This window comes from Balearica regulorum, chromosome 23, assembly GCF_011004875.1.
Source record: "Balearica regulorum gibbericeps isolate bBalReg1 chromosome 23, bBalReg1.pri, whole genome shotgun sequence".
Classification (NCBI taxonomy): Eukaryota; Metazoa; Chordata; class Aves; order Gruiformes; family Gruidae; genus Balearica; species Balearica regulorum.
In genome coordinates this window covers 7,727,635-7,753,529 of record NC_046206.1, presented here as the reverse complement: position 1 = coordinate 7,753,529, position 25,895 = coordinate 7,727,635, and the positions used below count along the sequence as shown (strand labels likewise).

Here is a 25,895-nt window from a genome sequence, read left to right as displayed (position 1 = left end):
AAAAAAGAAAAGAAAAGAAAAGAAAAGGAGAAGAAAAGGAGAAGAGAAGAGAAGAGAAGAGAAGAGAAGAAAAGAAAAGAAAAGAAAAGAAAAGAAAAGAAAAGAAAAGAAAAGAAAAGAAAAGAAAAGAAAAGAAAAGAAAAGAAAAGAAAAGAAAAGAAAAGAAAAGAAAAGAAAAGAAAAGAAAAGAAAAGAAAAGAAAAGAAAAGAAAAGAAAAGAAAAGAAAAGAAAAAAGAAAAAAAGGAGGATCTGGATGTTTAAAGCAACTTACCTCCAGCACTTGGGCAAGATTTGGAGTCTGTTTTCCAGAGGCGATATCAGCTGGTTGAGAAAGGGATGGGCTGGAGGGACACGCAGTGGGGGGAATAAAAAAAAATCTAAATTATCCTTAAACTACACCTTGTACAAACAGTGCGATGATAAAAACTAGTGATGACTCATGGTATGAGCCAGGTAAAGCAATAAACACCCCCCCAACTTATTTTTTACTTGGATATCTGCGGTAGTTGGGTGCCAGACAGCTGGCACAAGTGACGTGGAGATGCTGAATCCTGCCCTTTTAAATTTTGGCTCCACCTGAGATGTTTCTTCACCTTGGCTGGGCTTCAGCATCACTTCCCCACCCTCGTTTTGCTTCGGTCCACAATGGGAATTCAACCTTCATCCTGAGCATCTCTTTAACCAAGCGATGCAGCGCGGTGCCAACCACCGGCACCGGCCCGGCTTCGGAGGATCCGGCGAAGGGAGAAGCGGGGAGATGGTCACAACTCTTTAAAGATGCAAATTGAGAAGCAGCCATCATAACAAGAGAGCTCTGTTAATTCTCTTACGAGTATGCAGATTTTGACGCTGACTTTTCCTAGGCTTATTTGTTTTATTTAGCAATAAATTTAATACCGGCTCCCTGAAGCAAAGAGACAGATGGACTATAAACTTTGAATTTTGAGTAGCTTTACTTCCTTAGGTTAGTGTCATCTTTGATCTCTCCTGAAATTACATCTAGGAAAAGTTTGCAGGTATTGAATTCGGCTTTTTTACAGCCCTCAAAGCCATTTGATTAGCCGCCTTTTAATTTTTTTTTTTTTTTTTTTTTTTTTTTTTTTTTTGCACAGGTTACCCAAAAGGATCTTAAATACCACCTAAGGGATTCATAGCCTTGGCTGCTGGAGTTATCTCAGAGACTTGCTGATGGACCTCGGAAAACCAAAGCACTATGTAATATCTCCTCCGCAGGCAAAGGAAAACAAAATAAGTTTTACGCATTCATTGGGATGCAAAGATCCTCAGGTCCGAGACCAAAACCCCAGGGCTGAAATAAAATGGTGCCCTTGGAGAACATGGGGCAACCGGTGCGTAGTTTTGGAAGCACCACGAAGTCATGACACAGCAGAAAGGACTCATCTCCTATTTTGCTTCCCATCCACCAGTAATTAAAAAATTAGGTTCCAGACGAGGAGAAACGCCTGGCCGGAGAGGTTGGTGCAGCCCAGAGAAGTCCCTGAGAGGTGGGCGATCTCCGTCCTTGGGTTGTCCCTTCTATGGGTGGTAGGATGAAGCCAGAAGTTGATCGAGTGCCGTGATGGCCGGATACACAAGGACATCCTTTTTACCAGTGACCCTGAGGTGTGTGAAAATCCAAAATTTAATTTTGGGATATGAAAGCAACATCCCACATCCTCAGGACTCAGGGAGAGGAGGCCCTAAGGACAACACTGTGACTTTTGAAGGAAGCTCCCGGGAGCCGCACAGTGCTTTGACCTTGCATGTCCAGGCCCAATCGCCACCACGCACAAATAAGGAAGGAAATTGAAATTAAATTTAAAACAAAAAACAAACAAAAAACCACCACCACCAGCAGCCGCATCATTTCCAAGCTGCTGCCTGGGGAACGGGGGAAAAAAATCGATATATGTCAAATGAAAAAGGGCGAGAGCAAGGTGTCGCAAGGAGTGGGGGATAAAACCATAATTAAAACTGCAAACAGGCTTGGCAGCCACAAAAAACCCTGCCTGCAAGTCTTGGGGAGTGCGGCGACAAATTTGGGCCGTTTCAACAGATGTTGGTTGCTCGCGGTCACCCAACATCCCGCCATGGATGGACGTTGCCATCGCCCAACCCTTTCCAATAAGGAGACATCATCGACCACTCAATTGCGATTGAATTACTACGGATGAACATATTACGGGCACATTACAGCCTAATGAGTGGCGGGTGATTAATGCCATTACGAGGAATACCAAAAGAACTAATGATGATGAGCCACTTTAAGTGAAGTGTCGAGGGTTTCATTATCGATGACTCCTCGGTTTCTCACCTGAAAACTCTCGGGTTGGAAGGAGGAAGAGGTTGACACGGGTAAAGGTGAGACGTTTCCAGAAGCCATGACACAAGGAGGTCCCACATTGGTGCTCTTTTAAGGATAAGATTGATGGGAAATAGTGGCTTTTGGAGAAACTTATGGGAAATAGAAGTTTCTTGGAAAAACGTCACACCATGGGCTTTAGCACCTTTGGGAATGCCATTATAAAAGCACATTTTAATTTTTAGCATCTCCCCAGACCCTGTTCTTGCCTTTCCTTTTTCTCCTCGACCTTCTAATATTCATTTTCCATCAGTTCTTTGTCTCCTTCCTTTAGCTTTGCCTCTGCCCCGTCACTTGCAGCACCCAGGGAGAGCTCTACAACCCAATTTATGTTCCACAGGAGGTTTCTCCCCTCCTTCCTCTCCTTGGCTGGGTCAGATTTTGTCGCGATGTCACCCAGGGCCTTTGATCCCATGGGGAAATGTCACCCTATGACATTTAAGGATCCCCAGAAGACAACTGTAGGACTCTTTTTTTTTTAGGGTTTTTTAGGGAAATCACTCTGCAGTTGCTTTAACTTCGGAGAGCCAAGTATGAAAAAAGCCTGATTTGTACTGGTGTACAAATTTACTGCACTGAATTAAAATTGCACTTAGTATAAAAAAGTCACCAAAACCAAAAAATGACCAACTTCCTCCCACTCGGGAGCATTTTGAACCATAACGGGCGATGACGGAGACACCTCCTCTTCCTCCATCCACCTTCTCCAAGTGCTTCTCGGTTGAGGTCGGACTCGTCCCACCGCAGGAAATACTTTCGCTCCTCCACCTCCCCACCAGCTGAGGCCTTTCGGGGCATTTAGAGGTATCTCCTCTTGCTGGGATGGGATTTTTTAATTTTTTTTTTTATTTTAAAAGTGACTTCATATCCCCCTTTTTTTTTTTTTTTTGTGAATGCTGCAGGATTTGTTCTGTTTGAAGTCTTACATCCTCATTTCCCGTCAGGACGATTAAAATTGATTTCCGCCATCAGCAAAAGAAAGATAATCCGAAGTGGGTTCCTGCGAGAGAGCGCCGTATCCCCACTGGAGCCATTACAAACCCTCTCCTATTATTTTAAATTTCTTTTCTTAGGGATTTCTTTTCAGAAAAGGGCAGCTTAGCGCTTCTCGGCCACACGCGTCCTCCAAAAAAGTCAGGGAGAACTATTTAACCTCATGTATTTCCACCGCAGAAAGTGGACCGGGGGATTTAAATAGCTCTTGTTTACCACCGCCACCCTCCCGGAGGTATTTTTAGAGGGGTAATTGGATCCTCTCGACGCCTTCGCTTTGCTTTCTCGGGCTCCGCATCCTCCGACCCCATCCCTGCACCTGTCCCAGTTTGTATCCGGGCAAACCGAAACGGGATGGGTTTTGCTCATTGCATGAAGCTGGGTGGTTCCCAGTGCACCCGGAGGCTTTGTAGAAGGAGGATGGAAGGATCCAGGCTGGAAAACCATCTCCAAGGTGTAAAACCTCTGGCCGAGGAAGAAGACGTGGAAATAATGGGTATGGAGGGCGAGCGGCATGCAGGGATTCAGCCGTGCCCGCTTTTACCCACCTCTTAAATCAATTAAACCCAGAATATCCTAAACAAAAAAAATCAATTAAAATAATTAAAATCAATTAAATACATTTTTAAATCAATTAAATATATTTTAAAATAAATTAAATACATTTTTAAAGCAATTAAAGCAATCAAACTCTGAACATCCTAAATAATCTCTGAAATAAGGCCAAAACCACCCCAAAAATACAAACAGCATCTTTCCAGGCTGGGGGATCCTGGGGCCCCGCGACCGCCCCGCTCCTGCACCCATTTGCAGCAAACCTCCATAAGCAAATCTATGCAAATGAGGGGGATTTGGTGGTTCCTAACGCACCTTGCAGGGGGAAATGATGGGTTTGTACCAATATTTCAAGAACTTTCCCCGGCCGCTGCCCTTGGGCTCCCAATCCAGGAGGTGACACCCCAAAAAAGGGGTCCCCAGCCAGGTCCCCACCATCTAACGGCATCCCCATCATTAAATACCTTTACAAGAGAGTAATTTAACGCCATCCCCAGCTTAAGCTCCATATCTACCGGGCGTGAAATTAGTTCCAGCAAGCTGCAAATTTGCCGCTAATAAAAATATTTAGCAATTTGCTAGTCTTTAAATCAGGAGCAGAATATTTTCTTGCTTGCATCAACGCCTGTTTCTTTTTAATTCTAATATTTGAGCGTCGGGGAGCTCCAGCTGTAAAACTGCAAGTTTTACGACTGCGCGAAGAGTTTTAAATCAATTCCTCCAATGCTTCCAACTCCGTCGCCAAGAGTTTGATCATTTAATATTATTTGATATTAGATCATGTTGGTCATTTTGGCTGCTGGGATGAGCTGGGCACGGTAGATTTGCAGGTTTTAACTCAAAAAAGGCCATCTCGACCCAAAACCGCCCCGTTTCCCGGGGGTGCTCCTCGAGTGGCATCTTACAAAAGAGCTTTGATCCGTCTGATCCTGCCTTGCAGTAAGGTGACCTCTCCATCCTCCTGGGCCAAGTGTTTAATTAGCCCGTTGCTAATTACATCTCTCTGCCCAGCCCATTTTGTCCAATTCCAAAGTCAGGATCTTCTTCATATTTTTGCCAAGAAATGCCACAACGCCTTCATCTTTTCCTTGGGAAAACCCGCCCGCGGTGATGAAGCATCCTTCGAATCACTCCAGGACAGCATCTCCCATTCATTGGTGACCACCTGAATTACTTGTGTCCAAATAAACCTTTTGTGTTGGGTTTTGCCGGGCTGTGAGCATCCAAATGACTCAGCTTCTCCTTATTTACCATGTGAAGCAGGGTATTGCTCGAGAGCCTTGCCAGTAAAGGCTTTACGGTACCTAGGTTATCGATATCGATATCCGTCGGACCTGGAATTAATCACCACATTGTTCGTCATCAGTTTGATGTGTCCTGTCCCCAGCACAAGGGTTTGGATGCAAACCCCACGTGGTGCAAGTCAAAAGTCTCGGAGAAACCTGGATCTGCAATACCGGCAGACGTCCCCACATCGACTGGTATCCTGGGAAAAAAACACCACAAATATGAAGTTTCTCAAGCAATTGCTGCAAGCAATGCAAAAATCCTCAATTTCTGCTGCTTTCCTACATTTTTTAATTCACATTTTATAATCAGCATTGCTTTTCACCCCCTTTCTTGTGGTGTTTTGTTTTGTTTTTTTTTTTACAGGTGCAATGCAACTCTGTCACAAGCAGTAAATGGTACCAAATCCTAGCAGCTAAAAGCTGGGAAAAAACCACCCTATTTCAGGACAGCAATATATTTCTTTGGCCATAAAATCTAATCTTCCCATTCAAGTGAGCAGCTGCCGGAGCAATGCCGTAAGGCAAATCCCTGCCGAGGCATTTCTGATGCCGGGGGCGGGGAGGTTGAGGTAAAGAAGAGGATGCTTAGGACCATGCGTTTCGTTGCAGATGGGTTGAAGAAATTTCTAAGGAAGGTTGTGCTTGGGAATATCACACTGGTGAGGTTCGTTCTCCCAATTCCTTACCCGTGGATTTATAGTTTGCCTCCGTTGTGCTCAGAGGAACACATAGCCCTGCCGCAACACCGTATGCGCCATATAAATAAATATTATAGGGATGTTTTGGAGTGCATTGGGATGCTGGGCGTCATTTCATCTCCAAATCTTAGTGCTTGAGTCACCACCAGCCCAACTATGCTGGATACAACAAATGGGATTAAAATCACCATCGACATGGCTAAAACCTGGCCGCTGGACGTGGCTGCCGGGGCATATATCAGATTTATTCTTCGACCTCCGGCCAAATATCTGGGATGTGGCGTGGGTTGAATAACTGGATGATTCAAGCTCTCTGCTGCAACCTCTTGAACTCGCTTAATGATGTCATTGCTGGCATTGAGAAACTACCGGGCAGCACCAAGAGGACACGGAGGAGATAATAAATAGTGAAAAGACCCAGTCGATACGGGAACGGGTTAAAGATGCCGTTGTAAAGGCTGCGGATAAAAGGTAGAATAGGGAAAATTCAGTAAAGGAAAAGCCTTGCTGGCTGATGGACAAAAATGATCAGGTTTAGGTGGAAAGCCAAAGGATGGAAGAGGAATGGCAGAAAGGGAAGGGTCTCTATGAAAACAGGGCTATAAAGAAGAAATTTGGGGGTTTACAAACAACTAGAGTCCAAAAAAATGCAAAGAAATGGGAAAACAGAGAAAAGCAAAGGGAGATTCGCAAACAACAGGGGCAAATTTACAATTTCTGATTGCCAACAGGAGCAGGAAACACGGGTGAGAACAGAAGAGAAGGGTTGGGAAAACGATGGCGAAAACGGACATTGCCAACGTGGGGTTTGCAGAAGGGAAAAAAAACATGTTTCTGGTGGGATTAACGGCACGAGACGGTGCGGGAAGGGGTTTGCTATCAAACATACGCTTTTAATATGTTGGCAGGCGGCTCCTACTTGATGCCAAGTAAAGGCAGGTGTCAGAGACAGTTTGTGCTCCGCTTGTCAAACTGGTTGATGTCACGCTGGCGACTTTGATTTCATCGCAGGAAAAGGCAGGTCGGTGCCGCGCAGCATAATTAATCGCCGTTTTATTCCTCCCATTAAAAGAAATGACAGAAAGAAAACATCAGTTACGCGACGTTTTATGCAAAGTACCGTCAGACTTCAAGTAGTTGAGAGGAAAAACTGAATATATCAACGTATTTACTTTTATCCAGGTTAACTGGTAGACGAGCCGCGACTACCGGCCGGAATCTGATGGGCGAGATGCGATGGGGAAGAAACAGGCAGAAAATTGGGTCGAAAATGGAAATTCCTCTTGTTTTGGTATTAAAAGCTGCTCGGTGCGCTGACAAACCTCCTTGGCTTGGCTCGGAGGCCCTCAGCCCCCGGTGCGGCTGTCACACAGCGGTGCAAAACCCTGCTGTAGCCAACCGTGTTCGTATTAACCAAACCTGCCTGATTTTGGCCCTAAATATTCTGGGGGCGCGGGCAGCTAAATTTCTGGGGTTGGGGGGTGAAACCTTGCTCAGAGAGAGAGGTGCTCCCTGCAGCGTGGTGGGCAGGAGCAGGCTGGCGGCTAGGCCGGTGGCACAGCCTATGCAACGAGCCACGCAGGGTTAATTAAGCACCGATCCGTTTGCAACGGGAGCCAGGGGTGGGGGAAATTCCCGTTCTACCGGGAGGCGCTTTCCAGGATGGGAATGGGGATACCGGCCAGCGGCTGGAGGAGCGTTCTGTGAGCGCCTTGCTGCCGGGAGGATGGGGACGGGGACCGCAACGGGGACGGGGACCGGGGAGCGGGGAGCGGGGAGCGGGGAGCGGGACCGGGGAGCGGGGAGCGGGACCGGGGTGCACGGAGCCCGATGCCACGCCCCGCCTCTCACAGCGCGGGAAAAACCTCGGCCCCGCCCCCCGCCCCGCCCTACAGCCAATGGAAAGCGGCGGACAAGCGGTGGGCAGCGCTGATTGGCTCAGCCGTTGCGGCGCGGCGCAGTTGCTAGGGAGAAGAGGCGGTGGAGCGGCATGGCGGGCACGGTGCTCGGTGTGGGGCCCGGGGTGCTGGTGCTGCAGCTGCTCTGGGGTCTGGCGCTGCTGCTCTGCCTGGCGCTCTCCCGCGCCTCCGGCCGGGCCCGGTGAGCAGCGGGAAGGAAGGGGTGGGGAGCGGGGATCAGGCCGGGCCCGGTGCTGAGGCCGCTCCGCCCGCCTCTCCCCGTAGGCTGGCCGTGGTGCTGGTGACGCTGGGAGCCGCCATCCTCAGCGCCGCGCTGCTGCTCTTCCCCCGGGAGGACGAGCGCCCGGCCACAGCCGCCGCCGCCGCCGAGGTGAGCCCACACCGCGGCCTGCGTGGCCGAGCGGGCCCGGGGGTGACGGGACGTTTCCTCAGGGATGGGCCCCGTGGGTGCCCCGAGGCCCCGGGGATGGGCCTTTACCTCGGGGATGGGCCCCAGCAGCCGCCCCGAGGCCCCGGGGATGGGCCTTTACCTCGGGGATGGGCCCCAGCAGCTGCCCTGAGGCCCCCGGGATGGGCCTTTACCTCAGGGATGGGCCCCAGGGGTGCCCCACGGCCCCGGGGAAGGGCCTTTTCCTCGGGGCTGGCCCTGCACTACCTTTTCTGTCTCCTGCGGCTCCTGCTCCGGTGCAGGCTCCTGTCAGTGCAGGCCGTGTCGCTCACAGAGCAGGGATCTGTTCATTTCCTTAACAAAATCCCGTATTTACGTGCCGTCATACGTGACCCGTGGGCTTTAGCCCCCATCTCCAGGCACAAGGGGCTCTGTGCAGGAATCGCCCTCGTACTTTTATCCTTCCCAGCTCCGCCCTGAGCTCCAAGCAGCTTCTGCTCCTGCTCTGCCATCCCCTTTCACAGCTTGGTCCTGGCTCTCTGCGTGTTCCCCGTCTGCCTCTGTCTTCCAGCACACCTTGGAGCACGCCGATAGTCACGTGGCAGGTCGTTTTGATAATTTTCTCCTTAATTCTGCAGCCTTTCACTTCCCCCAGCTCCGTTTTCTGTTTTAATGGCTCTTTGGCTCTCTCAAAGGTTATTTCTATGTTCAAGCGTGGAGCCATCTGTGGTTTTAGTCAGCCCCTTGTCAGGCATGGGGATCTCCCGATTTCAGGTCTCCTCGGGCTGCCTGCACAGCCGTCTTGAGCTTTCCCAGAGCTCTTCAAGCTTTGAATACACGAAGTTTTGTGGCGTTTTAGGTGTCGTTTCCTCTGTTCTATTATTAATGCACGTTAATTATTGCTCTTCTCGATCTTGATCTGTGTAAATCCCTACTAAACATCCTTGTAAGTTTTTTTCTTTTTTCTGCCTTGTGTGGGACCTGCTCATGTAAAGGTTGGAAGCGAGATGAAGGGCAGCTGAGTGCATGTTTGTGCCTGGGAGGCCAGCAGAAATGGAAAGCTTTTTTTTTCAGATCTTCAATTGGACTGGACCTGCCCTGAGTATCAATAATACATGACCTGGGTTTCCTGCACTGAAACTCTGCTAATTGGCTAATTAAAAAGTGAAACGTGCAGAAGGAGCCAACGCGTTGCTCACAAGAGACTCTTTCTGCAGCAGCGCCAAGGCTGAGTGTGTGCTAATGCGATTTATAAAACTGAGCCAGGGGTGAGCGAAGCTCTGGGGTAGTCTCAGGGGCCGAGAGGATGATTTCATAACCAGCCTTCTTGTGGTTGGCTTCTCATTGTGCCTTGCTGCCGTGTCTTCTTTTTGTAATTTTTTTTCTTTTTTTCCCCATTTCCCTTCTAAAAGGGAAGAATTGTGCACAGGTCCTTGCAGCGCCAGGAGGTTTGTGGCTGGGGAGAGCTGCTGCTGGTTTTGACTCATGTTTCTTCCCCATGCTTGGTACTGTGCTGCTCCTTTCCTCCACGTTAGCTTTCCCACAAGTGGCTTTTTTCAGAGGAGCGGGATTGTTTCAATCGCTTGTCGCGCACCCCACTTCCCACAGAGAGCGCTCGTGTCGGGAATGAAAAGTGAGGGGAGAAATCTGCGTGAACCCCCAAGGTTTTCCTCCTGGGGCGATCTTCTTGGCGAGCCCTCTTTTCCAGGACGTGGCATGCTCCCTCCTGGAGCAGACCAACACTGTGACATGTGTTGTGGTCACTTTTATTTTTTTTTTCTCCCCATTTTCCGCAGATCGTGGATACCTTCTTTATCGGCCGCTTCGTCCTTCTGGCCATGATGAGCTTGGTTGTGCTTGGGTGCCTGTTCTTGCTACTGATTTACCACCTCATGGAGCCGGTGCACGCCAAACCGCTCCACAGCAGCTAGCGGCAGCAAAGAGGAAATCCTATTTTCATGGCAGTAAACCAGGAAGGGAGACCGGGAGACTGTTGTGGAGGTGAACACGTTGATTTTTCCGAGCTCAGAAAGAGCTGGCAAAGCAAGTGAAGCGTGTCGCTTGCACCCAGCCCTGCATCTTTCATCTTTAAAAGCAAAATTTGGACTAAGCACAAGCACCTTCCTCTCTGGGGGGAGTTAAAGCCTCTGCAGACTGCAAAGGTGTTTTAATCTCTCTTCTCTTCTCTTTTACAGGAGAGTTGAAATCCATGCACTTTGTACTACACTTGATTCAATGAGTTGAACTGAGCGGAGATGGTTTGTTATTGTTAACCACAAGAGATGGTTTGTTATCATTCCTTTTTCACATTAGTTTAATAAAACTCTCTTAGAAACCCCTGGCTCAGCATTTATTTATTCTTCAGGGATGTCACCTTTGGTGACAGTGTCTTGGAAAACCGCCTGACAGACGTGGGGTTTTTTGGAAATTTGGCATGTGGTTGTGGATCGTTGGGGATCGTCCCTTTGACTGGAAGCCTGAGCCTTTGGAGTGGGGAGGGAACAATGTGCGAAATAATCCTGAAACGGGCAAATTAAAATCGTCAGGTCTCGCCTCCCTGCGCTCAACAATCCACTTGGGACCCTGAGTTGCCATCCTGGGTGGGGAGCAGAAAACTTAGTTTCTGCTACCCTAAAACAAAAACATCGTTCACGCTACAGATCCCTGGCTGAAGCCAGTAGTTGACTCCGATGCCTTTCCTCGTAGGGGTGAAAAAAACACTTTTTATGTTGTTCAGCAGCAGCAATGGGGTCAAATCCCATTTTTCTCCCTACTTTTTTCACAGAAATGGGGAGGAACAGCCCTGTGAAGCGAAGCAGGGAGGCTAGGCCAAGCCATCAGCTGGCAGACAGCTCGGCGCGCAAATCAATCCATTGATAGCAGCGGCTCGCGCAGGCTGGATGTCTGTACTTGACTACCGCTAACAACTGCTTTGTGCCATCTTAGCCATCCCTCACCAGCGATGGTTTATTTTCTCATGTGAAAAATCACAAGGCTTTTAACTCGTTTGCAGGAAAAAAGGGGTTTCAGCGACCCGGAGAGTGTCACGGTCATTTTGGAGCAGAGAAGGAGCCTTCATCATCCGTACCACGCCAGGAGAGGTTCCCGCAGGTGCCCCGCGGTAGCTGGGTGAGGTGAGTTATGTTACGGCTTGCGTTTTCCAGCCCTGGAGGGATGAAGCCGCTCAGCCTTTCATGGCTATGAGGTTGACGTGCCAGACAGCGCCGCAGCCCTGAGCGGCGTTCAGGGGCAATATAGCCAAAAACCTGAGGGCAAGAAACTCACAGCTCTTGTACAGATTTTTTTTTTTGCCCCCCCCTCATTTTAGAGAATTTTTTTTTTTTCATTTTGAACTGAAGATGGTGAACAGTAAATAAAAGAACTGTCTGGCTTCTTCCAGCCCTGTCTTGCCAGCTGTCAATCACAAAATATCGCTATCAGGACATGAAAGATTAATAAGGCAGAGCTAGTGGGCTCAGAGACAGCACTTCCCCTGCAGAAAATGCCCCAGCACCCAGGAGCCCTAACTCGGTCAGCGAAAAACGTGTAAGTACATTTCAAAAAAAGCCAGAGGAGAGGTGTCTCTACTTTTCGAGCCACGTAAACACTCAATCCCTTCCCATCCTGAAGCCTAGGTCCAAGGGAGTTGAACTAGCGTGTTAAGGAACACGCCGAGCATTTATGCAACACAAGCGTGTCGGGTCTCTTGGTGATTTTGAAGTTACGCCTGAAACAAAATTCATATTTAATTCATCATCTTAATAACATTTATGAACACAAAGCTAGTCTTGCAGCTCACTCCGGCTCCGTGCCTGCTGTGTCTTTATTCCCTGTGTTTGTGCGAGAGCAGCGGGCTGGTTCGCAGAGCCTCGGTGAGGCTGCGGGGGCAAACCATGCCAGCCAGAGACGGCAGCATTTTGCCAGGCTCCGAGCCCGACAAATGGGGAAGCTGTGGGAAAAGCAGCTGGGGCACTAAAAAAAACAACCCTAAAAGCGGAAATGTGAAGCTTCTTTGAGTTTTGTGCTGTAGATAAGCCCAAGATACTTGCTTTTTCCGTCCCCTTAATCTGTTTGTAACTAAAAATCGGTCAAAAGGCTCATTGTGCGAGGGGTGTTTTGGGGAAAGCTGTGCTGCAGGGGGGACGTGGTGGCTCCTGCGTGAGGAGGCTGCTTTCCCAAAAATCCCGTTAACTGGGGAAAGAGCCCCACGTGCTCTCATTTTCCCCCCCAAGACATTTCGAGCTCTGTCCTCATCCTTCGCCACCCTTGGCAGCTGGGAACAACCGGCTGGATGAACTCAACCCCGGCTCTCTCCATGTATTTATTTATTCTGGGCAATTCTGCTCCTCCCCGCGCAGGGGCTTTCCAGACGGTTCCTGTTTATTTTTGGGAAAGGAAAGACCGCGTCAAGGAATTGGTATGAGCCTGAGCTGCTTTCCAGCCAGCCCCAAATGGTGATTTTTTTTATTTTTTTTTTCCTTGCTGTCCCCCTCCCAAACCTTCGGCTCCTGGAGGATAACCTTTTGCTAGCACATCTGCCTAGCACCCTGATTTTTTTTTTTTTTTTTTTTTTTTTTTTTGCAATTAATGTGTAGCAGGAGGGTAGATTTGGCTTAAATCCCAACCTCTCAGTTGCTGGTGGAGGTGTTGGGAGCTTGGGAGATGGTATAGCCAAGGAGCCCCACTCCAGCCCAGTTTTTTCCCAAAACTGCGAGCAAACGATCCCAGTTTTCCTCTTGCAAGGTGGGAGCGCCGGATGCTCCGTGGCCTGAGGAGCCAGCCCCGTGCAGGCGAAAAATTCCACTAAATCCCAGCGAAAGAAGCCTGCCGTGCCAAAAAGGGATGTTTGCACAAGATACCGCGCGCGCCAGGAGGAGGGCGGCCAAGCTTTCAGGTCAGGCGGGAAAACAGCCCTTTTCCTTCCTAAATTCCCTGCCTGCTTCGTTAGAAACAAGCAGGGATGCTCCCACTCCAGGATGCCGGTACCCAGTTTATCCCAGGCTCAGCAGCTGCTCCCTCCTGCCCGAGGCCGGGCGGTGAGCGGTGCCCGAGTGGGGATGGAGGGAGAGCGAGCGTCTGCGGGAGAAACTCCTCTCCTTGATTTAAGGTCCTTGAATGACGGCAATTCCTCACGCCTCGTGCTGCGCTCTGCCGGCAGTTAATTACCCTCACTGGTAAAAGCTGGCCTCTTATTTCCACCTTGACTTTGCTGACTTCAGCTTCCCTGCTGTTGAATCCCGCTTTGCCTTTGGCTGCTAATTAAAAAGCCCTTCAGCGTTCGCTGCCCGCTCCTTGCATAGGTAATTACGGACCGTGCCCCAGCCACCTCTTCACCTTCACAGCAGCTCGGCGGACTGTTGGCGTTCCTCCAAACCTGCAGCCCCTTCCCTCGCCGCCTCTCCTGGCAAAGCTCAGCCGAAACGGTGTCGCTGGGGGGAGGGTGCGGTGTCACCTATAGAAAAACACCCAAGCTCCGCATTTACCAAATGTGATCCTAACAAGCTCGTTTCGTGCACGATGTTTCTTCCCGTCTGCAGGACAGCAGTGGATGCATGTTCATGGTCTCCTGGCTCGCACAGCTCCCTCGCCGCCATGCTGCGCTGAAGGGGCTCGCGGGAGGGGGAAAAGCAGCGGCCCCTTCTCCGGCGGAGGAGGAACAAGACAAGGTGAGTCTTGCAGACTTCTCCCGGAGGAGCTCGGCTCGATTTAAAGTCCTTTGGCTGAGGCAAACCCAGGGGATCCCCCCTGCCTTCCCACCCACCCCTCGATCTCTAAAATCTCGGCGAGATCTGGGGTTTTCTTTGGCATTTGCTGCCTTTTTTTTTTTTTTTTTTAAGTTTAAAACAGTCATGGGCCGTCTGCCCTTTCTTCTCGCTCCTGGCAGTGCAGCCAAAGCTGCTCAGACTTTCCAAACACGAGCGGGATGTGGCCCAAGCCTAAATTTGTCCTGGAGCAGCTGAAAGAACAGGCAGGAGGTGGGGGGCAGAAAAAACCCAAACCAAACCAACTTGCTTTTGCAATAAGTTCCTGCATGTGTCAGGGCTTGTGGGATTTTTTGCTAGAAAATGTGTTTCAAGCCTCACCCCACTGTCCTCCCCCACAAGGTGGATGGCAAAAGAGAAAGCTCAGTCATGTGTGCACTGAAATAACCGTTCTCAGCCTGGTGCATGGCATCTTGGCTCCATCGGGGTTTGCCCCGAGGGGCAGTTATTTTTCTGGGAAAAAGGGGCAATTGGGGATTTTGCTTTTATCTGCCTGCCCCATCATTTTTTTTCCTGCTTTTTCCCTCAGGGACCAGCAGGCAACCGGCGAGTTTTCAAAGCCCCATTGAGCATCTCTGCTCGCTCCCAGGGGTCAGCGTGGAGGCGACTGAAGGCCACCACCACCTCAAACATGCAGCTGCTGCTCTCCCCCACCCCCGTGCCGCTCCATCACCTTGCAGGGATTTACAGGGAGCTGATCCAACCGGCCAGCAGGTTTTCTTTTTTTTTCTCTTCTTTTTTTTTCCCCTTTGCTGATGAAATCAGCACTTAATAAAATCACATCAGGCCCAGATGTTTTCTCCTCAGGTTAAGATCCAAGGAGGTGAAGTCAATTAGTTCAGATTTATACCAGGTATAAACGCAGCCCCTGGCACCCGGCGCTGCTCTCCTCTGGACAGAGAGCTGGAGCCTGCCCCAGGCGCAATTTCTTGCTGGGGAAATGCACCCCAGGGCTCGCGAACACCCTGTGCGCCCCAGCCCCTTGTGCATCAAAGTTTGGGGGCCCCCCCAAGAGTTCACAGCTGGCCCTCGCCTTAAGTGACGCTGCCGGGGGCCTCCCAGACCCACCTCTGCCCAAGGGAGCCCGCATGGCCAGCCTGGCGCGGTTTAACCTCCCGGGCGCCTGGTGCACGACTCCTCCTAATTAGGAGGTGTCTAACGAAGACCATCAGCTGCCCACGTTGGACTGAGGGAGAGCAGCCACAGTGCTTGAGCAGCTGATGCGTGGCTATGGGTCCTTTTGGGGCTAAATGGTATGAATTAGGAATCATAACAATCAGGAAAAATGCTGGGGTTTGGGTGGGTTTTTTTGCAGTGGGATGAGACAAGCAGCAAAACCAACTTAATTTGGGCTCAGTGAAAAGCTTGGGGATGTTCTCTACATAGAATAAGCAGCGCTTTGTCCATGTGGCAGCCCTCCTGGTCCAATATCGTGAAATACTGAGTGCCAGGATGGGGCAGGCTTGCGAACGAGAGGCTGCACGTGGAGAAAAGCAAGAAAAGGGGTGTAGTCATCTCCCCCAAGTTCACACGGACCTGGCCGAGCCCCACCAGGAAAGGGCACAGAGTGGCAGCACAGCTTTTGCACATTTTTATTAATAAAAACAGCCGACGGTGAAGAATCGGCCCAGAAAACCAGTCAGCCAGGGCTCTCAGACTGCTCCTCGCCACTGCCTCCCTCCGAAGCAAACCCACGGTGGCAGTACGAGCCTGTGGGGCCGTTCCGTGCCTGAGGCCGTGCCTTGGCTCTGCTGAGACGAAGGCGCTCCCCGGCGCGCCCCAGCCTCTCTCCTCCCTCCGGGCCTCTTGGCTCGGGGCGGCTCATGGTGGGGGCATGTCAAAACTCCTTAAACCTGCAGGGAGAGAAGTGAGCGACTGAGCATGGCAGGCGCCATTTGGCAGGTGTTGGGATCGGCGATGGGTGCCACAGTGCTGCCAGAGAGATGGAAATGAAAAACGGCTCTGCTGGGCAACCCCAGCCCCACCTGCACCACAAGCCCGGAGGAGAAGCAGGCACGAGGAGGACACCCAGCCACCGTTTGGTCTCCAGCCAAAGCTGAAACATCCCCCAAAAAAACCCCTCAGTGTTTGCGCCTCCTCTCTGTAAGCTGCTCCAGAGACAACGCGCTCCCCAAAGCCCTCAAAGGCATTGCAGTATTTCCACAGACTGAGGCAGCTGCTTCCCCTCAGCACAAAATGGCCGGATTTTGGTGCAAATGGGATTGGTGCCAACCCGGCCAGGATAGTGTTCACCCCAGCCAGCCCCAGCACAGGAGAGCGGAACCTGACAGCCCTCCACCGGCGGCCGGAGAAGATCTGGGCCGCACTTACCGCAGCGCGAGGCCGAGACTATTGGTCTTTCACCTGCAAACACAAGATATAAAGGACCGAACGTTCGTGGGAGCAGGTCTGGGGTCTGGCACCCCCACCACCGGGACTGGCTGCGGCCCCTTGTCCCTCGGTGCTCGCGCGGGGGCTTCGGTGGCGATTGGAGATGGGCCAGCGCTGATTCAGAGATTATTTACACCCTTGCTGCAGTGATTTGGCCACAGATTTGATTAGCGAGCCCACGCTCTGTGTAATCAAGCTCATTAGCATGGGTGGGCAAGTCAGGCTATAAATTTGGCCATTTTGAGTGCATTAATCAATGTTTTGCTAATCGTGCATCTGGGCTGATGTTTCGTAAGTCAGCCGGAGACCAGGATGCGCTGCCCACCCGCCCGTCTGCACTCTTTTCCCCAGCCATCATGATTTGATCCCAAATCTTGATCTTGGCCCTTAAATTATCAGCAGAGTGGCTGTTGCTAGGCTGAGCCTGCCAAGCAAAATTCAAAATCGAGGTGAATCGGGCTTAAGTTTGCATGTAATTCTCAGGGCTCAAGCAGGGATACTCACACCGAGCTACTTCCCGTCCAGCACTGACTCTGTTAGCTGCACGCTAGAGCTACAAAGACACAAGGACGGCACGTTTAGCACCGAGAGTGTTTTATGAGGCACAGGTGGATAAAATCCCATGGGTGCTGCCTTGGCTTAAGGTGGAAATGTCTTTGCGCCCACAGGAGCGAGACGTCGGGCAGACAGCCCTACGAAACCTGACGTGATGCCCGCGTGGAGACGCAGCAGTGACAACAAGGGGTAACAAACGTCTTTCCGGAGCAGCATCGACGCCATGTTTTGGCATCGTGGGACCAGAGGCCGCCCCAGGGTGGTACGTACGTACCCTCTCTTCCTCGCCATACAGCCACACCACCCGCGGACCTCTTTGACCACCACGCGAGCGAGGAGCTGCAAGAGGAAAGGTGGAGGATCAGCCATGGGGCCGACCCTCTGCAGCCACCAGCCTCAGCATGAGCATTTCCATTGCCGGCAGATAAATTTTAAGGCTCTTCCTAGGGAAGATTGCATGGACTAAAACCGTGTGTGGAGGAGGTCGTTAGGAAAAGCCGAGTGAATGGAGGCAAAGGTTTGGAGTCAACACAGGGCTTTGCAATTCACCCTGTGCCTGGCTGTCTCCCAAGGGCCGTCCCTGCCCTCCACTGGCGAGCAAGCGGCTGTAAGGGAGCCCTTGAATATCCAGCGTAGCAAAATGAGTCCTGCCGAGGAGGGACCTACCAGGCAAGCCAAGACGTCGGCTGCTATCAACATGTAGAAGACGTTATTCCAGCCCGTGGGGGAGATGAGCCCTGCAAGCAGTGGCCCTAGCGCGGCACCTGCGAGGGGGGCACAAGGCACGTTAGGAGATGCCCCGTGCTTGGGAAGTGCCCACCACCACTGCGGCACCAGGAGAAATTGGCGCTCGGCGTTCCCTGGATGCATGTACCTATGGATCCTGTGCCGTCGATGATGGCTGTGACGGTAGAAAGGGCTTTGGCGTTTCCTTTGAGAGACTCGTGGGTTCCCTGTAGGGATGGAGGAGCAAAATGTAAGGAGGAAAAGCGGCTTTGGGGTTCACAGCTGGCAAGTCATAGCGTGAGGCCATTGATGCCCCAGGCAGCAATTTCCCTGCATCGGACCCAGAGATGTACGAGAAGGATCAAACTCGGACACTGGCTGCAGCCAAACCATGGCAAAACCGGGAATGCCAACAGCGGACAGCAATCCCAGGTGATTTCCCAGCAAATTTTTCCCCTGGGATTGTGCTTAGAGGGAGACTCATCAGGGCCAGAGCAGAGTCGCGTAGACAGGGTGAAAAAGCAACAGGAAAAGAAGCCATGTTTAAGGGAACGTGTGGCCATGGCACAAGGTGTGACAGCCCTGCCCTTCTCCGCTGGGCTTCAGAGGTGTCAGAAAACAAAGCTAAAATGCAAGAATTCCAGCAAATATCCCTCTAGGAGAGAGGGAGCAGCCTTTGGGTGTGCAGGGAAGCTGGGGCGAGGGATCCGAGGTGCAACTCACCAAATCTGCCGAAACCGCTGTCGTGATGAGAGCGTAGGGCCCGTTAACCAGAGCACCGCAGACAATCAGCATCGCTGCGAGGAGCGAAGCGGCCGCAGAGGTACCCCGGAAGAGATTAAGTCTTTAAGTGCGGGCAGCAGCAGGACTCTGGGTCTGTTCGCCCCGTACCGCGCATCTGTCTCCTGCTTGTCTCCCTTTTCCCCCAGAGATCCCACCCAGCAGGCAGCAAATGCTCACCTGGAACCACCCTCCCCAAATTCTGGGCCAGGAGCCCGGCTCGAGAGGAGAAATAAAGGCAGGTGAGTCCGCAGCACCTTCTCCCTTCGGTGACGGGAGCTGGCTGCGCTGCAGAGCTCCTTACCTATCGATGTGCCGATGCCATTCTGGCCAACGTGGTTATACAGGAACAACTGGAAGAGAGACACAGGATGAACCAGTTTACGGCTATTCCGGCTGTTTTCCCCAAGCGTTCTTCTTGCCGCGGCACCCCGAGGACAGGACGGAGAAAGTGGGGACCTGAATTACCGCTGGCGCCAAACTTCACACGCACACCCCCCCCGCCCGCCGCGGCATTTGAAGAGGAGAGCACCAGCCAGGATGGGGAGCCAAGCGCGCCCTTGGCTCCGCGTCCCGCTGTCTGCCTGCCAGATGAAATACCTGGCAGCTGGCAAACAGAGGTGCTGCCGCGATTTATGGCCCAGCAAGGCTCACGCGCCTCCCCGCCGCCTGAAGCCAGACGGTAATTTGCCCCGCCGGCGCTATCAGGGGACGCGGACGTGACGTGGCCTCTTTGCTTTTCGGCATGCGCCAGCTTCTTCGGAGGGGAGAGGCTCGCAACCCAGCGCCAGCCAGGCTTGGGTTACAGCTAATTAGCTGCGCTTTTTGCAGCAGCAAAGCCAAACAAGCTCCACGCAGGTGCTCAGGAAGGACGTCCTGTCCAAGCGCCAGCGGAGCATGAAGCCGTCAGCACGGAGGCTTTCGGGATGCAAAGCAAAGAGGCGAAAGCTGGACCAGCTCAATGGGACCCTCAAGGCTTTAAGACAGAGCAGTGTTATGGCAGGATGGAGGGGAAAAAAAAAAAACAACTGTAAAGGGTTTTGTTTTTCAGCTGTCAAGGACTCTACAATCCCCTCCCAGCCCCCAGATCTGGACGTCCATCCCTGGAGCATCTGGGCAGGCGGCTCAATCCCAGCTCTTGTCTCAGCCAAGCGCATGACCAGCTCATCCCGGGCGCTCGGGAAGAGAAAGGCGGCCATGACGCAAAGGAGCCGGAGGCGAGGAAAACCTCGTGACTGGGTTTATTTTCCGTGTGACAACGCACCATGGGAGCAGCGATGACCAGCATCACGCAGCACGTGGTGGCCCTGCCACCGGTGTAGTCAGAGATGAGGCCGGCAAAGATCCCGCCTGCAAGAAGGAGTCGCAGGTGTCGGTCATGCCACACCAGTGGCAAAGCTTCACCCTGGCTTAACCCAAAATCCAACAGGATGCTGCACCGTCATGTTCTTTCCTGCCCCATCTTTTCAGCGAGACACCCCCAAGGTTACGTATAATACTATCAGAGTGAAGAGCTTTGATTTATCCACACCGCTTTCTCCCTGCAGATGGTTTCCCTACACCTGCATGCAGCTCTGGTCCACTCCATGCTTCCAGAATGTATTATTTCTCTAAGAAAAAGGAGAGCCTGAGCAAGCAAGACCCGAGGAAACGTGTTGCAATGGTCACCTGGATGGTAAAATAAAAGCAAGGGCTGTTCACTGCCTGCTGAGTGCTATGAATGCTGAATAAACCTCGATGCAGTGCTCTGTGGAGGGGACCTTCCATCAAAGCCAGGATTGTCCCCAAATCATCCCAGATCCACCTGCCCAGGTACGTCACGAACCTAAAATGCCCCCGACGTCAAAGAGGGTTGACAGGTCCCCAGCTTCTTTGGCACCAAAATGAGCTGCGAGGGAGAGGAGAGGGGTGAGGAGACGCTCCCCTTGTCAGGCTTGCTCCCACCTCACCCTGCTTCCCAAAAACTCACCCACATTCACGATGTAAAGGGGCAGCCAGTAGAGGAAGGTGTAGCTCACCAGCTTGGCAAAGAGCAGGCAAAGGGAGAACTCCACCACCCCCTGGGAGAAGAGGAGAAGACATCAGAGGAGCCTCTTTCTCCCAAGCCTCCTCCATAGGGGGAGTTTTCCCCCGTTTTTCTGCCCGGTGGGCACCCCGTTGATGGGGTGAGCTGCCCTGGCTTTGCTCTTTCCTCCATCCCCATCACGACGCGAGGGGCATCCTGCGACTCACGGGTATCCGGAGCGCCCCGAGGAAGCTGATAGCTTCGGGGTCCTCAGCCGGTCCCTTGGGGCTGTCAGAGCGATCCGCGCCACTCTGGCCTGAGATGCTCAGCGGCCCCTCGTTGGAGGTGACAGCTTCAGGATCCTTCTCATTGGAGGTCACCCCTCCAGCGTCCTCCTCATCAGAGGCCATCTAAAAGCAAGCCAAAAGTGGGAGATGAGGCTCTCGTTGCTGCAAGGGGCTGAAACATCAGATCCACTGCCGGGACGGGACCTGGAGGATTCTCACGCCGGAATAGCAACGAGGATCCTCCGCGATAACGTTGCTGTAATTTCTGACGTTATTTCTGACACTCCGGCTATTTTGCTGCAAACTGAGCGACCACCAAGCCCAGGACAAGCCCTTTGGGAATTGATTTGACTCACGTGATGCAGGGGCGGACTGCACCCGACGTCCTCGGGATCTGCAGGGAGAAAGGAGATCTCATGAGAGCCTGGACCAGCCCTGCTCCGCCCACTGGGGACAAACACAGGGCTGGGAACCCCTGGGGATGGGCTGTGTCTCCAGGTACCCACTTCCCAGCAGCAAAAAACCCCGGTAAAATCCCAAAGGGCTTCCCAAAAACTGAGGGGAGGGAGCGGCACAGGGGATGAGCCTGCTTGGGTGGCCCCAGAGGATGCTGAGCATCCCTGTGGTGGTCAGGTCCGCATCCCTGCTTGCCACAAGCTGGAAATAAATATTTGGGGTTGCCAAAAATGCTTGGAGACAGGTAAGGTGAAAAGTTGTAGTCCCACTGATTTCGGCGTTACGCCGGTCATCTGCTGTGCCCCAGATCCTGCCACTCACATTCCACAAGGAAGAAGAAGCAGATGATGCCCGTGGCAGCGATGATGATGCCGGGCACGACGAAGGACAGGCCCCAGGCGGAGGAAACCCAGACGCCGGCGATGAGCGACCCTAAGATGTTGCCGACGGAGGTGTGTGAGTTCCAGATGCCCATGATTAAGCCTCTCCTAGCAGAGACAGAGCTGGGGTCAGCAGTGCCAGGGTGGCCAACTGGGACCAGGGTGGGACACGCCGGAGAAACACTCACTTTCCCTTCCCGAACCAGTTGCCGACGCACGCCACGACCGAAGGCCAGCCTGTCGTCTGCACCAGCCCGTTGCAGACCTGGCAAGAGACAGGCAGCATCGCACGGTGCCGCGACATCCAGCGAGCGCTGACTGGATCCCTGGAGTGCAGCCCCTGCGCTGTTTTGGGTAGCCGGGCTCAAAAATAGCCACCCCCCATCCCAAAGCTGGCGAGAAAACACTCGGTTTGGGTTTGGTTTTTTTCCTGCTGGAGCTATTTGCATCGCTCCCGTGGCTAACTTGGGAGCGGCTGGTGTTGCCAAACCAGCTGCCCGCCCTGCTCGGCAAGACGGGCTCGCCCACAGGTTTCGGCGCCCACGCCACACGCGACCGGGTTTATGCAGGGAGTGGAAATGCCTGACGTTCTCCCGCTCAGGAACTGGGCCGCTCTGGTCCCCGAAAGCCATCAAAAAAACCGGGATGTGGCTGCAGCAGTAAAATCCAGAGCCTGGGTGTCCTGCAGCATCAAACAACGCACCTGCACAACGATGAAGTACCAGAGGACATGGATGTCCCAGAAGTAGCCGAGGCCAAAGAGCGCGGTGAAGAGCCCACTCAGCACCATCCCCCCTGACAGGTAGTAGCGCAGGGGAAGGCGCTCCCCGAAAATGCCACTGCGGAGAGAGGGAGGAGCACGGGTGATGCCGCCAATGGGTGTTATTGCCCAAATCCCGAGCGGATCCCAGCACCCGGCTGCTTTGCCATTAGCGTGACCTCAGCCCAATGGAAACCAGTTTCCAGGCGGACTGGTGCAAACTGGCGTGCGTAGGGAAAGGGGTGCAAAGGACATGGGTACCTGATAAACATCCCGATGGCGTAAGCCACCAGGAAGGCATTATCCAGTGCCCCAAAAAGCTCCTTGTAGTTGCCGCCATCTGGAAAAGAAGTATCAGGGCCATGTCACCACAGCCCCATCTTGTTTTCCATCCCTGTGGCCGCTGGCTCGTCCTCGTCCCCCATCTCCAAAACCCTCCTCCCTGGGGGGGGCTCTTGGAGCATGGCCGAGTGCCGTCTCGACCCTAATTTCACCACCTGCTGCTGCCCTTTGGCCCAGGAGCATGGGGCAGATGCAGGCCGCTTAATTACCTCCGGGTGCCTAACGAGCAGCCGGCTGCCTGCCAAACCCTCTGGCCGTGACCTGGCTTAGGGCATGGTGCCCATCTCACCCGCCGTGAGGGTTTTGGGGTGACCAGGGGTGCTCAGCCTTACCAAAGGGCGCCCAGCTGCACCACGTGCTGCTGTTGGAGTCATTGTGGGGATTCGGGCCCAAGGCTGAGCAGTTGGGGTGCAGCTGGCTCTGCGGGGAGAGAGAAGGGGTGAAATCAGGGTGCTCGAGGACACCACCACCCCCCCCCCCATGTCCCCACATCCCCAGGGCAGGGTGGGAGCTAACCTTGACGATGCTGATGGGTTTTCGGGAGAGGTGGTAGCTGGTGTAGCAGAGGAAGGTCAGCACCAGCGTCAGCCCCCGATACCTGCGGGATAAAGCGAGCAGAGGGGTTGGGATGAGGATGGGGATGGGGGGGGAGGTGACAAAGCCCAGCCTGCTGGGGATGTCTCGGACATCTCCAGCCTCAGCGTTAGCCGTGCTCTTTCAGCCCAAAACTCATGTTTTTTGGAGAAGAATATCACCTAAGGGGGGATGAGACCCAGCACTGGGCCAGGCCGAAGCTGCTTGGGATGCAAATTTTGGACTGACACAGGCTGCTCCAGCGCTATTTAACCTGCGGGGTCTTAAAACACACGGGAAAGGGAAAAAACTGGCGTATTTCTGCTTGTTTCCCCGATAAAATACTCCCCCCCCCCCCGACAACAAACAGGGACAATTCTGCCCGAGCGGTGAGCTGAACCAGCTCAGCCGAGCTGGGGGGGGAGGTGAGCAGCCCCCCCCAAAACAGGGATGCAGCTGGAAAAAAAAAGATCAGCTGAGCTTTGGAGGAAGCTCTCAGTGGTGTTTTCCCCCTTCCTTGAGCTGCCGTCCTGGCAAACCGCAGGGTGAGCAAGCACGTTCCCCGCGTCATGGGTGGAAACAGGGCACAAGACCACGGCTGATTCATCATCAGGCCTGGCGTTACTTAAAGGCAAGGTGGGAAGGAAAAAAAAAAAAGGGGGGGACAGGGACGGGGGACTTTATCCCTTTTGCTTGAATTGCAGGAAAATGGGGGGGAAATAAGGGGAAAATGAGGTGTGGGCTCGGGGAGGGGGATGCTGCTCCTGGGAAAGGCAATGGAGAAAGCCTGGAGCATCCCAAAGGGGAGTGGTACCCTCCAGAGTGGGGTGAGCCCTGCCAAGGGACCCCCATCCTGCATTTTGGGGGGGGTGTGGGGTGTGCAGAGGGTTTTATGCAGAGGATGCGAGCAGTCGGGGCACTGCGGCATCGAGATGTGTCACGGGGTTGCTCCAAGTTTATTTAAAAAAAAAAAAGCCTTTTTTTTTTCAGTTTTAGCCCATCCCGCTCCTCTTTGCAGTTTCACTTCTTCATGAAACTGCAGCGATTACAGACACCCTGCAAATCCAGATCAGCTCTCGGCTCCGTGACTGCACCACAGCTGAAAAATTGCTGGTTTATACCCAAAAAAAAAAAAAAAAAAATCAACAAAACACCACATCCCCCCCCCCCCCAAAAAAAAATCACTGCTGATGACTGTAGGGCTGATCTGGGGAGCAGAGAGGGCACAGTGGGGGGGGAGAGAAACCTCATGTGTGGTACCTGGCTCAGCCAGATGCTTGGGTTTGGTTGTTTTGGGTTTTTTTTCTATACCCCCACATGTTGTGGCAGGGAAAATTACAGCTGCTGGAAAAGCATGGCAGCTGTTTGGCAACAGGCTGCCAAAAAAGAAATATATTAAATAAAATTAAACTGGCAGCAGGCTTGCCACCTCGCCAAAAGGCGGGGGAACCGGTGGGCTCACTGCGCCAGCCACATCCCACCAAATTTTGAGGGCGAGGGCCTGGCACATGGGAAGGGATGGCTCGAGGCTCGCCGGGCACCGCTGCCCGTCTTGGGGTGCCTCCGCCTCCCCCCTGCCCAGCCCCACGGGTTCGGGGCCCCCAGCCCGGGACGGGGTTCCTGGGTCATGCCGCAACCCCTGGGCTCGGTGCCGGTGCTGCGCTGGGTCCGGTCTCACGGTGGACCCGGTGCCCGAGGGGCGATGCTGGGCCCTGGGCAAGTGACCCCTGGGCCAGGGCAGGGTCCGGCCCGGGGCCGGTTCTCTGGCCCAGGACCGGTCCCCATCCCAGTGCTGGTTGTCTGGCCCCGGTCTGGTCCCCATCCCGGTGTCGGTCCCCATCCTGCTGCCGGTCCCCATCCCGGTGTCAGTCCCCATCCCGGGGCCGGCCCTCTGGCCCTGGGCTGGTCCCCATCCCGGTGCCGGTCCCCATCCTGCTGCCGGTCCCCATCCCGGGGCCGGGTCTCTGGCCCTGGGCTGGTCCCCATCCCGGTGCCGGTCCCCATCCCGGTGCCGGTCCCCATCCCGGTGTCGGTCCCCATCCCGGGGCCGGCTCTCTGGCCCAGTGCCGGTCCCCATCCTGCTGCCGGTCCCCATCCCGGGGCCGGTCCCCATCCCGGGGCCGGCTCTCTGGCCCAGGACCGGTCCCCATCCCAGTGCCGGTCCCCATCCTGCTGCCGGTCCCCATCCCGGTGCCGGTCCCCATCCCGGGGCCGGCTCTCTGGCCCAGGACCGGTCCCCATCCCGCTCCCCCGGCCCGGTCCCCCCCGGTCCCCGCTCACCGGCTGTCCCGGGGCAGGGCGCGGAGCAGGCGGACGCCGGGGGCCAGCGCTGCCCTCATGGCGGGCGGCGGCGGAGCTGCCGGTCCCCCCGCGGCTCCTTTTCACCGCCCCGCGGGGCCGCCGCTCCCCGCCCCGGCCCGGCCCCGGTCCCGCCCCGGCCCCGTCTCCGTGCCCGGGTGCAGCCCCTGCCCGGCCTCTCCTCCAGCCCCGAGGTGCGAAACCGGAGCGTCCCCCCGGTCCCCAGCTCCGGTTAAAACAAAAATCAACTTAAAAATTTGACTCGAAGGAGGGAAAAGCAAAGCCGGGCAGCGGGGAAGGGGGAACTCACCTGCACCCCGTCCCCTCTGCAGGGCTGCAGCAGTGGCCGTGGGTGCTGTTTTTCCAGAAAAAAAT

At 53.6% G+C, this 25,895-nt stretch overlaps 2 protein-coding genes and 1 long non-coding RNA gene across 6 annotated transcripts; 2 read left to right on the top strand and 1 right to left on the bottom strand.

The window, feature by feature from the left end:
- Window positions 1-7,845: 7,845 nt before the first annotated feature.
- On the top strand, window positions 7,846-10,544 carry TMEM218 (transmembrane protein 218). The gene is made up of 3 exons (XM_075774601.1): window positions 7,846-7,998; window positions 8,082-8,187; window positions 10,002-10,544. The coding sequence occupies exons 1-3, from the start codon at window positions 7,889-7,891 to the stop codon at window positions 10,134-10,136; spliced, it is 351 nt and encodes a 116-aa protein (XP_075630716.1). The 5' UTR covers window positions 7,846-7,888; the 3' UTR covers window positions 10,137-10,544.
- A 1,856-nt stretch (window positions 10,545-12,400) lies between these two features.
- On the top strand, window positions 12,401-17,590 carry LOC142604910 (uncharacterized). 2 transcript variants are annotated; one of them, XR_012838757.1, is made up of 4 exons: window positions 12,401-13,099; window positions 13,743-13,871; window positions 14,497-14,681; window positions 17,027-17,590. It is a non-coding gene; the product is annotated as an uncharacterized LOC142604910 (long non-coding RNA). The 2 variants fall into 2 exon arrangements; XR_012838758.1 differs by lacking the exon at window positions 12,401-13,099 and adding an exon at window positions 13,491-13,505.
- On the bottom strand, window positions 15,544-25,653 carry SLC37A2 (solute carrier family 37 member 2). Of its 3 annotated transcripts, XM_075774592.1 has the most exons (20): window positions 25,503-25,653; window positions 23,166-23,247; window positions 22,982-23,069; window positions 22,569-22,647; window positions 22,251-22,386; window positions 21,736-21,812; window positions 21,489-21,655; window positions 21,068-21,105; window positions 20,652-20,834; window positions 20,389-20,479; window positions 20,245-20,307; window positions 19,684-19,769; window positions 18,724-18,772; window positions 18,363-18,436; window positions 17,788-17,866; window positions 17,580-17,677; window positions 17,188-17,252; window positions 16,863-16,911; window positions 16,299-16,331; window positions 15,544-15,820 (listed from the first exon to the last, which is right to left on the bottom strand). In XM_075774592.1, exons 1-18 carry the CDS (start codon window positions 25,559-25,561, stop codon window positions 16,869-16,871), a joined length of 1,557 nt encoding a protein of 518 aa, XP_075630707.1. In that variant the 5' UTR covers window positions 25,562-25,653; the 3' UTR covers window positions 15,544-15,820; window positions 16,299-16,331; window positions 16,863-16,868. The 3 variants fall into 3 exon arrangements, with proteins under 3 accessions (XP_075630707.1, XP_075630706.1, XP_075630708.1); XM_075774591.1 differs by lacking the exon at window positions 16,299-16,331; XM_075774593.1 differs by lacking the exons at window positions 16,299-16,331; window positions 16,863-16,911.
- Window positions 25,654-25,895: the final 242 nt, after the last annotated feature.

What these genes read in the sequence shown, in the direction of transcription:
- SLC37A2 (XM_075774592.1), bottom strand. Translation starts at nt 25,561, where the DNA reads ATGAGGGCAGCGCTGGCCCCCGGCGTCCGCCTGCTCCGCGCCCTGCCC. An exon ending in TCGGGGCGCTCCGGATACCC is followed by an intron (nt 20,480 to 20,651) that starts GTGAGTCGCAGG and finishes CTCTTCTCCCAG; the next exon opens with GGGGTGGTGGAGTTCTCCCT. An exon ending in CCGACGTCTTGGCTTGCCTG is followed by an intron (nt 17,253 to 17,579) that starts GTAGGTCCCTCC and finishes TTCCTCTTGCAG; the next exon opens with CTCCTCGCTCGCGTGGTGGT.
- TMEM218 (XM_075774601.1), top strand. Translation starts at nt 7,889, where the DNA reads ATGGCGGGCACGGTGCTCGGTGTGGGGCCCGGGGTGCTGGTGCTGCAG. An exon ending in CGCGCCTCCGGCCGGGCCCG is followed by an intron (nt 7,999 to 8,081) that starts GTGAGCAGCGGG and finishes CTCTCCCCGTAG; the next exon opens with GCTGGCCGTGGTGCTGGTGA. An exon ending in CAGCCGCCGCCGCCGCCGAG is followed by an intron (nt 8,188 to 10,001) that starts GTGAGCCCACAC and finishes CATTTTCCGCAG; the next exon opens with ATCGTGGATACCTTCTTTAT.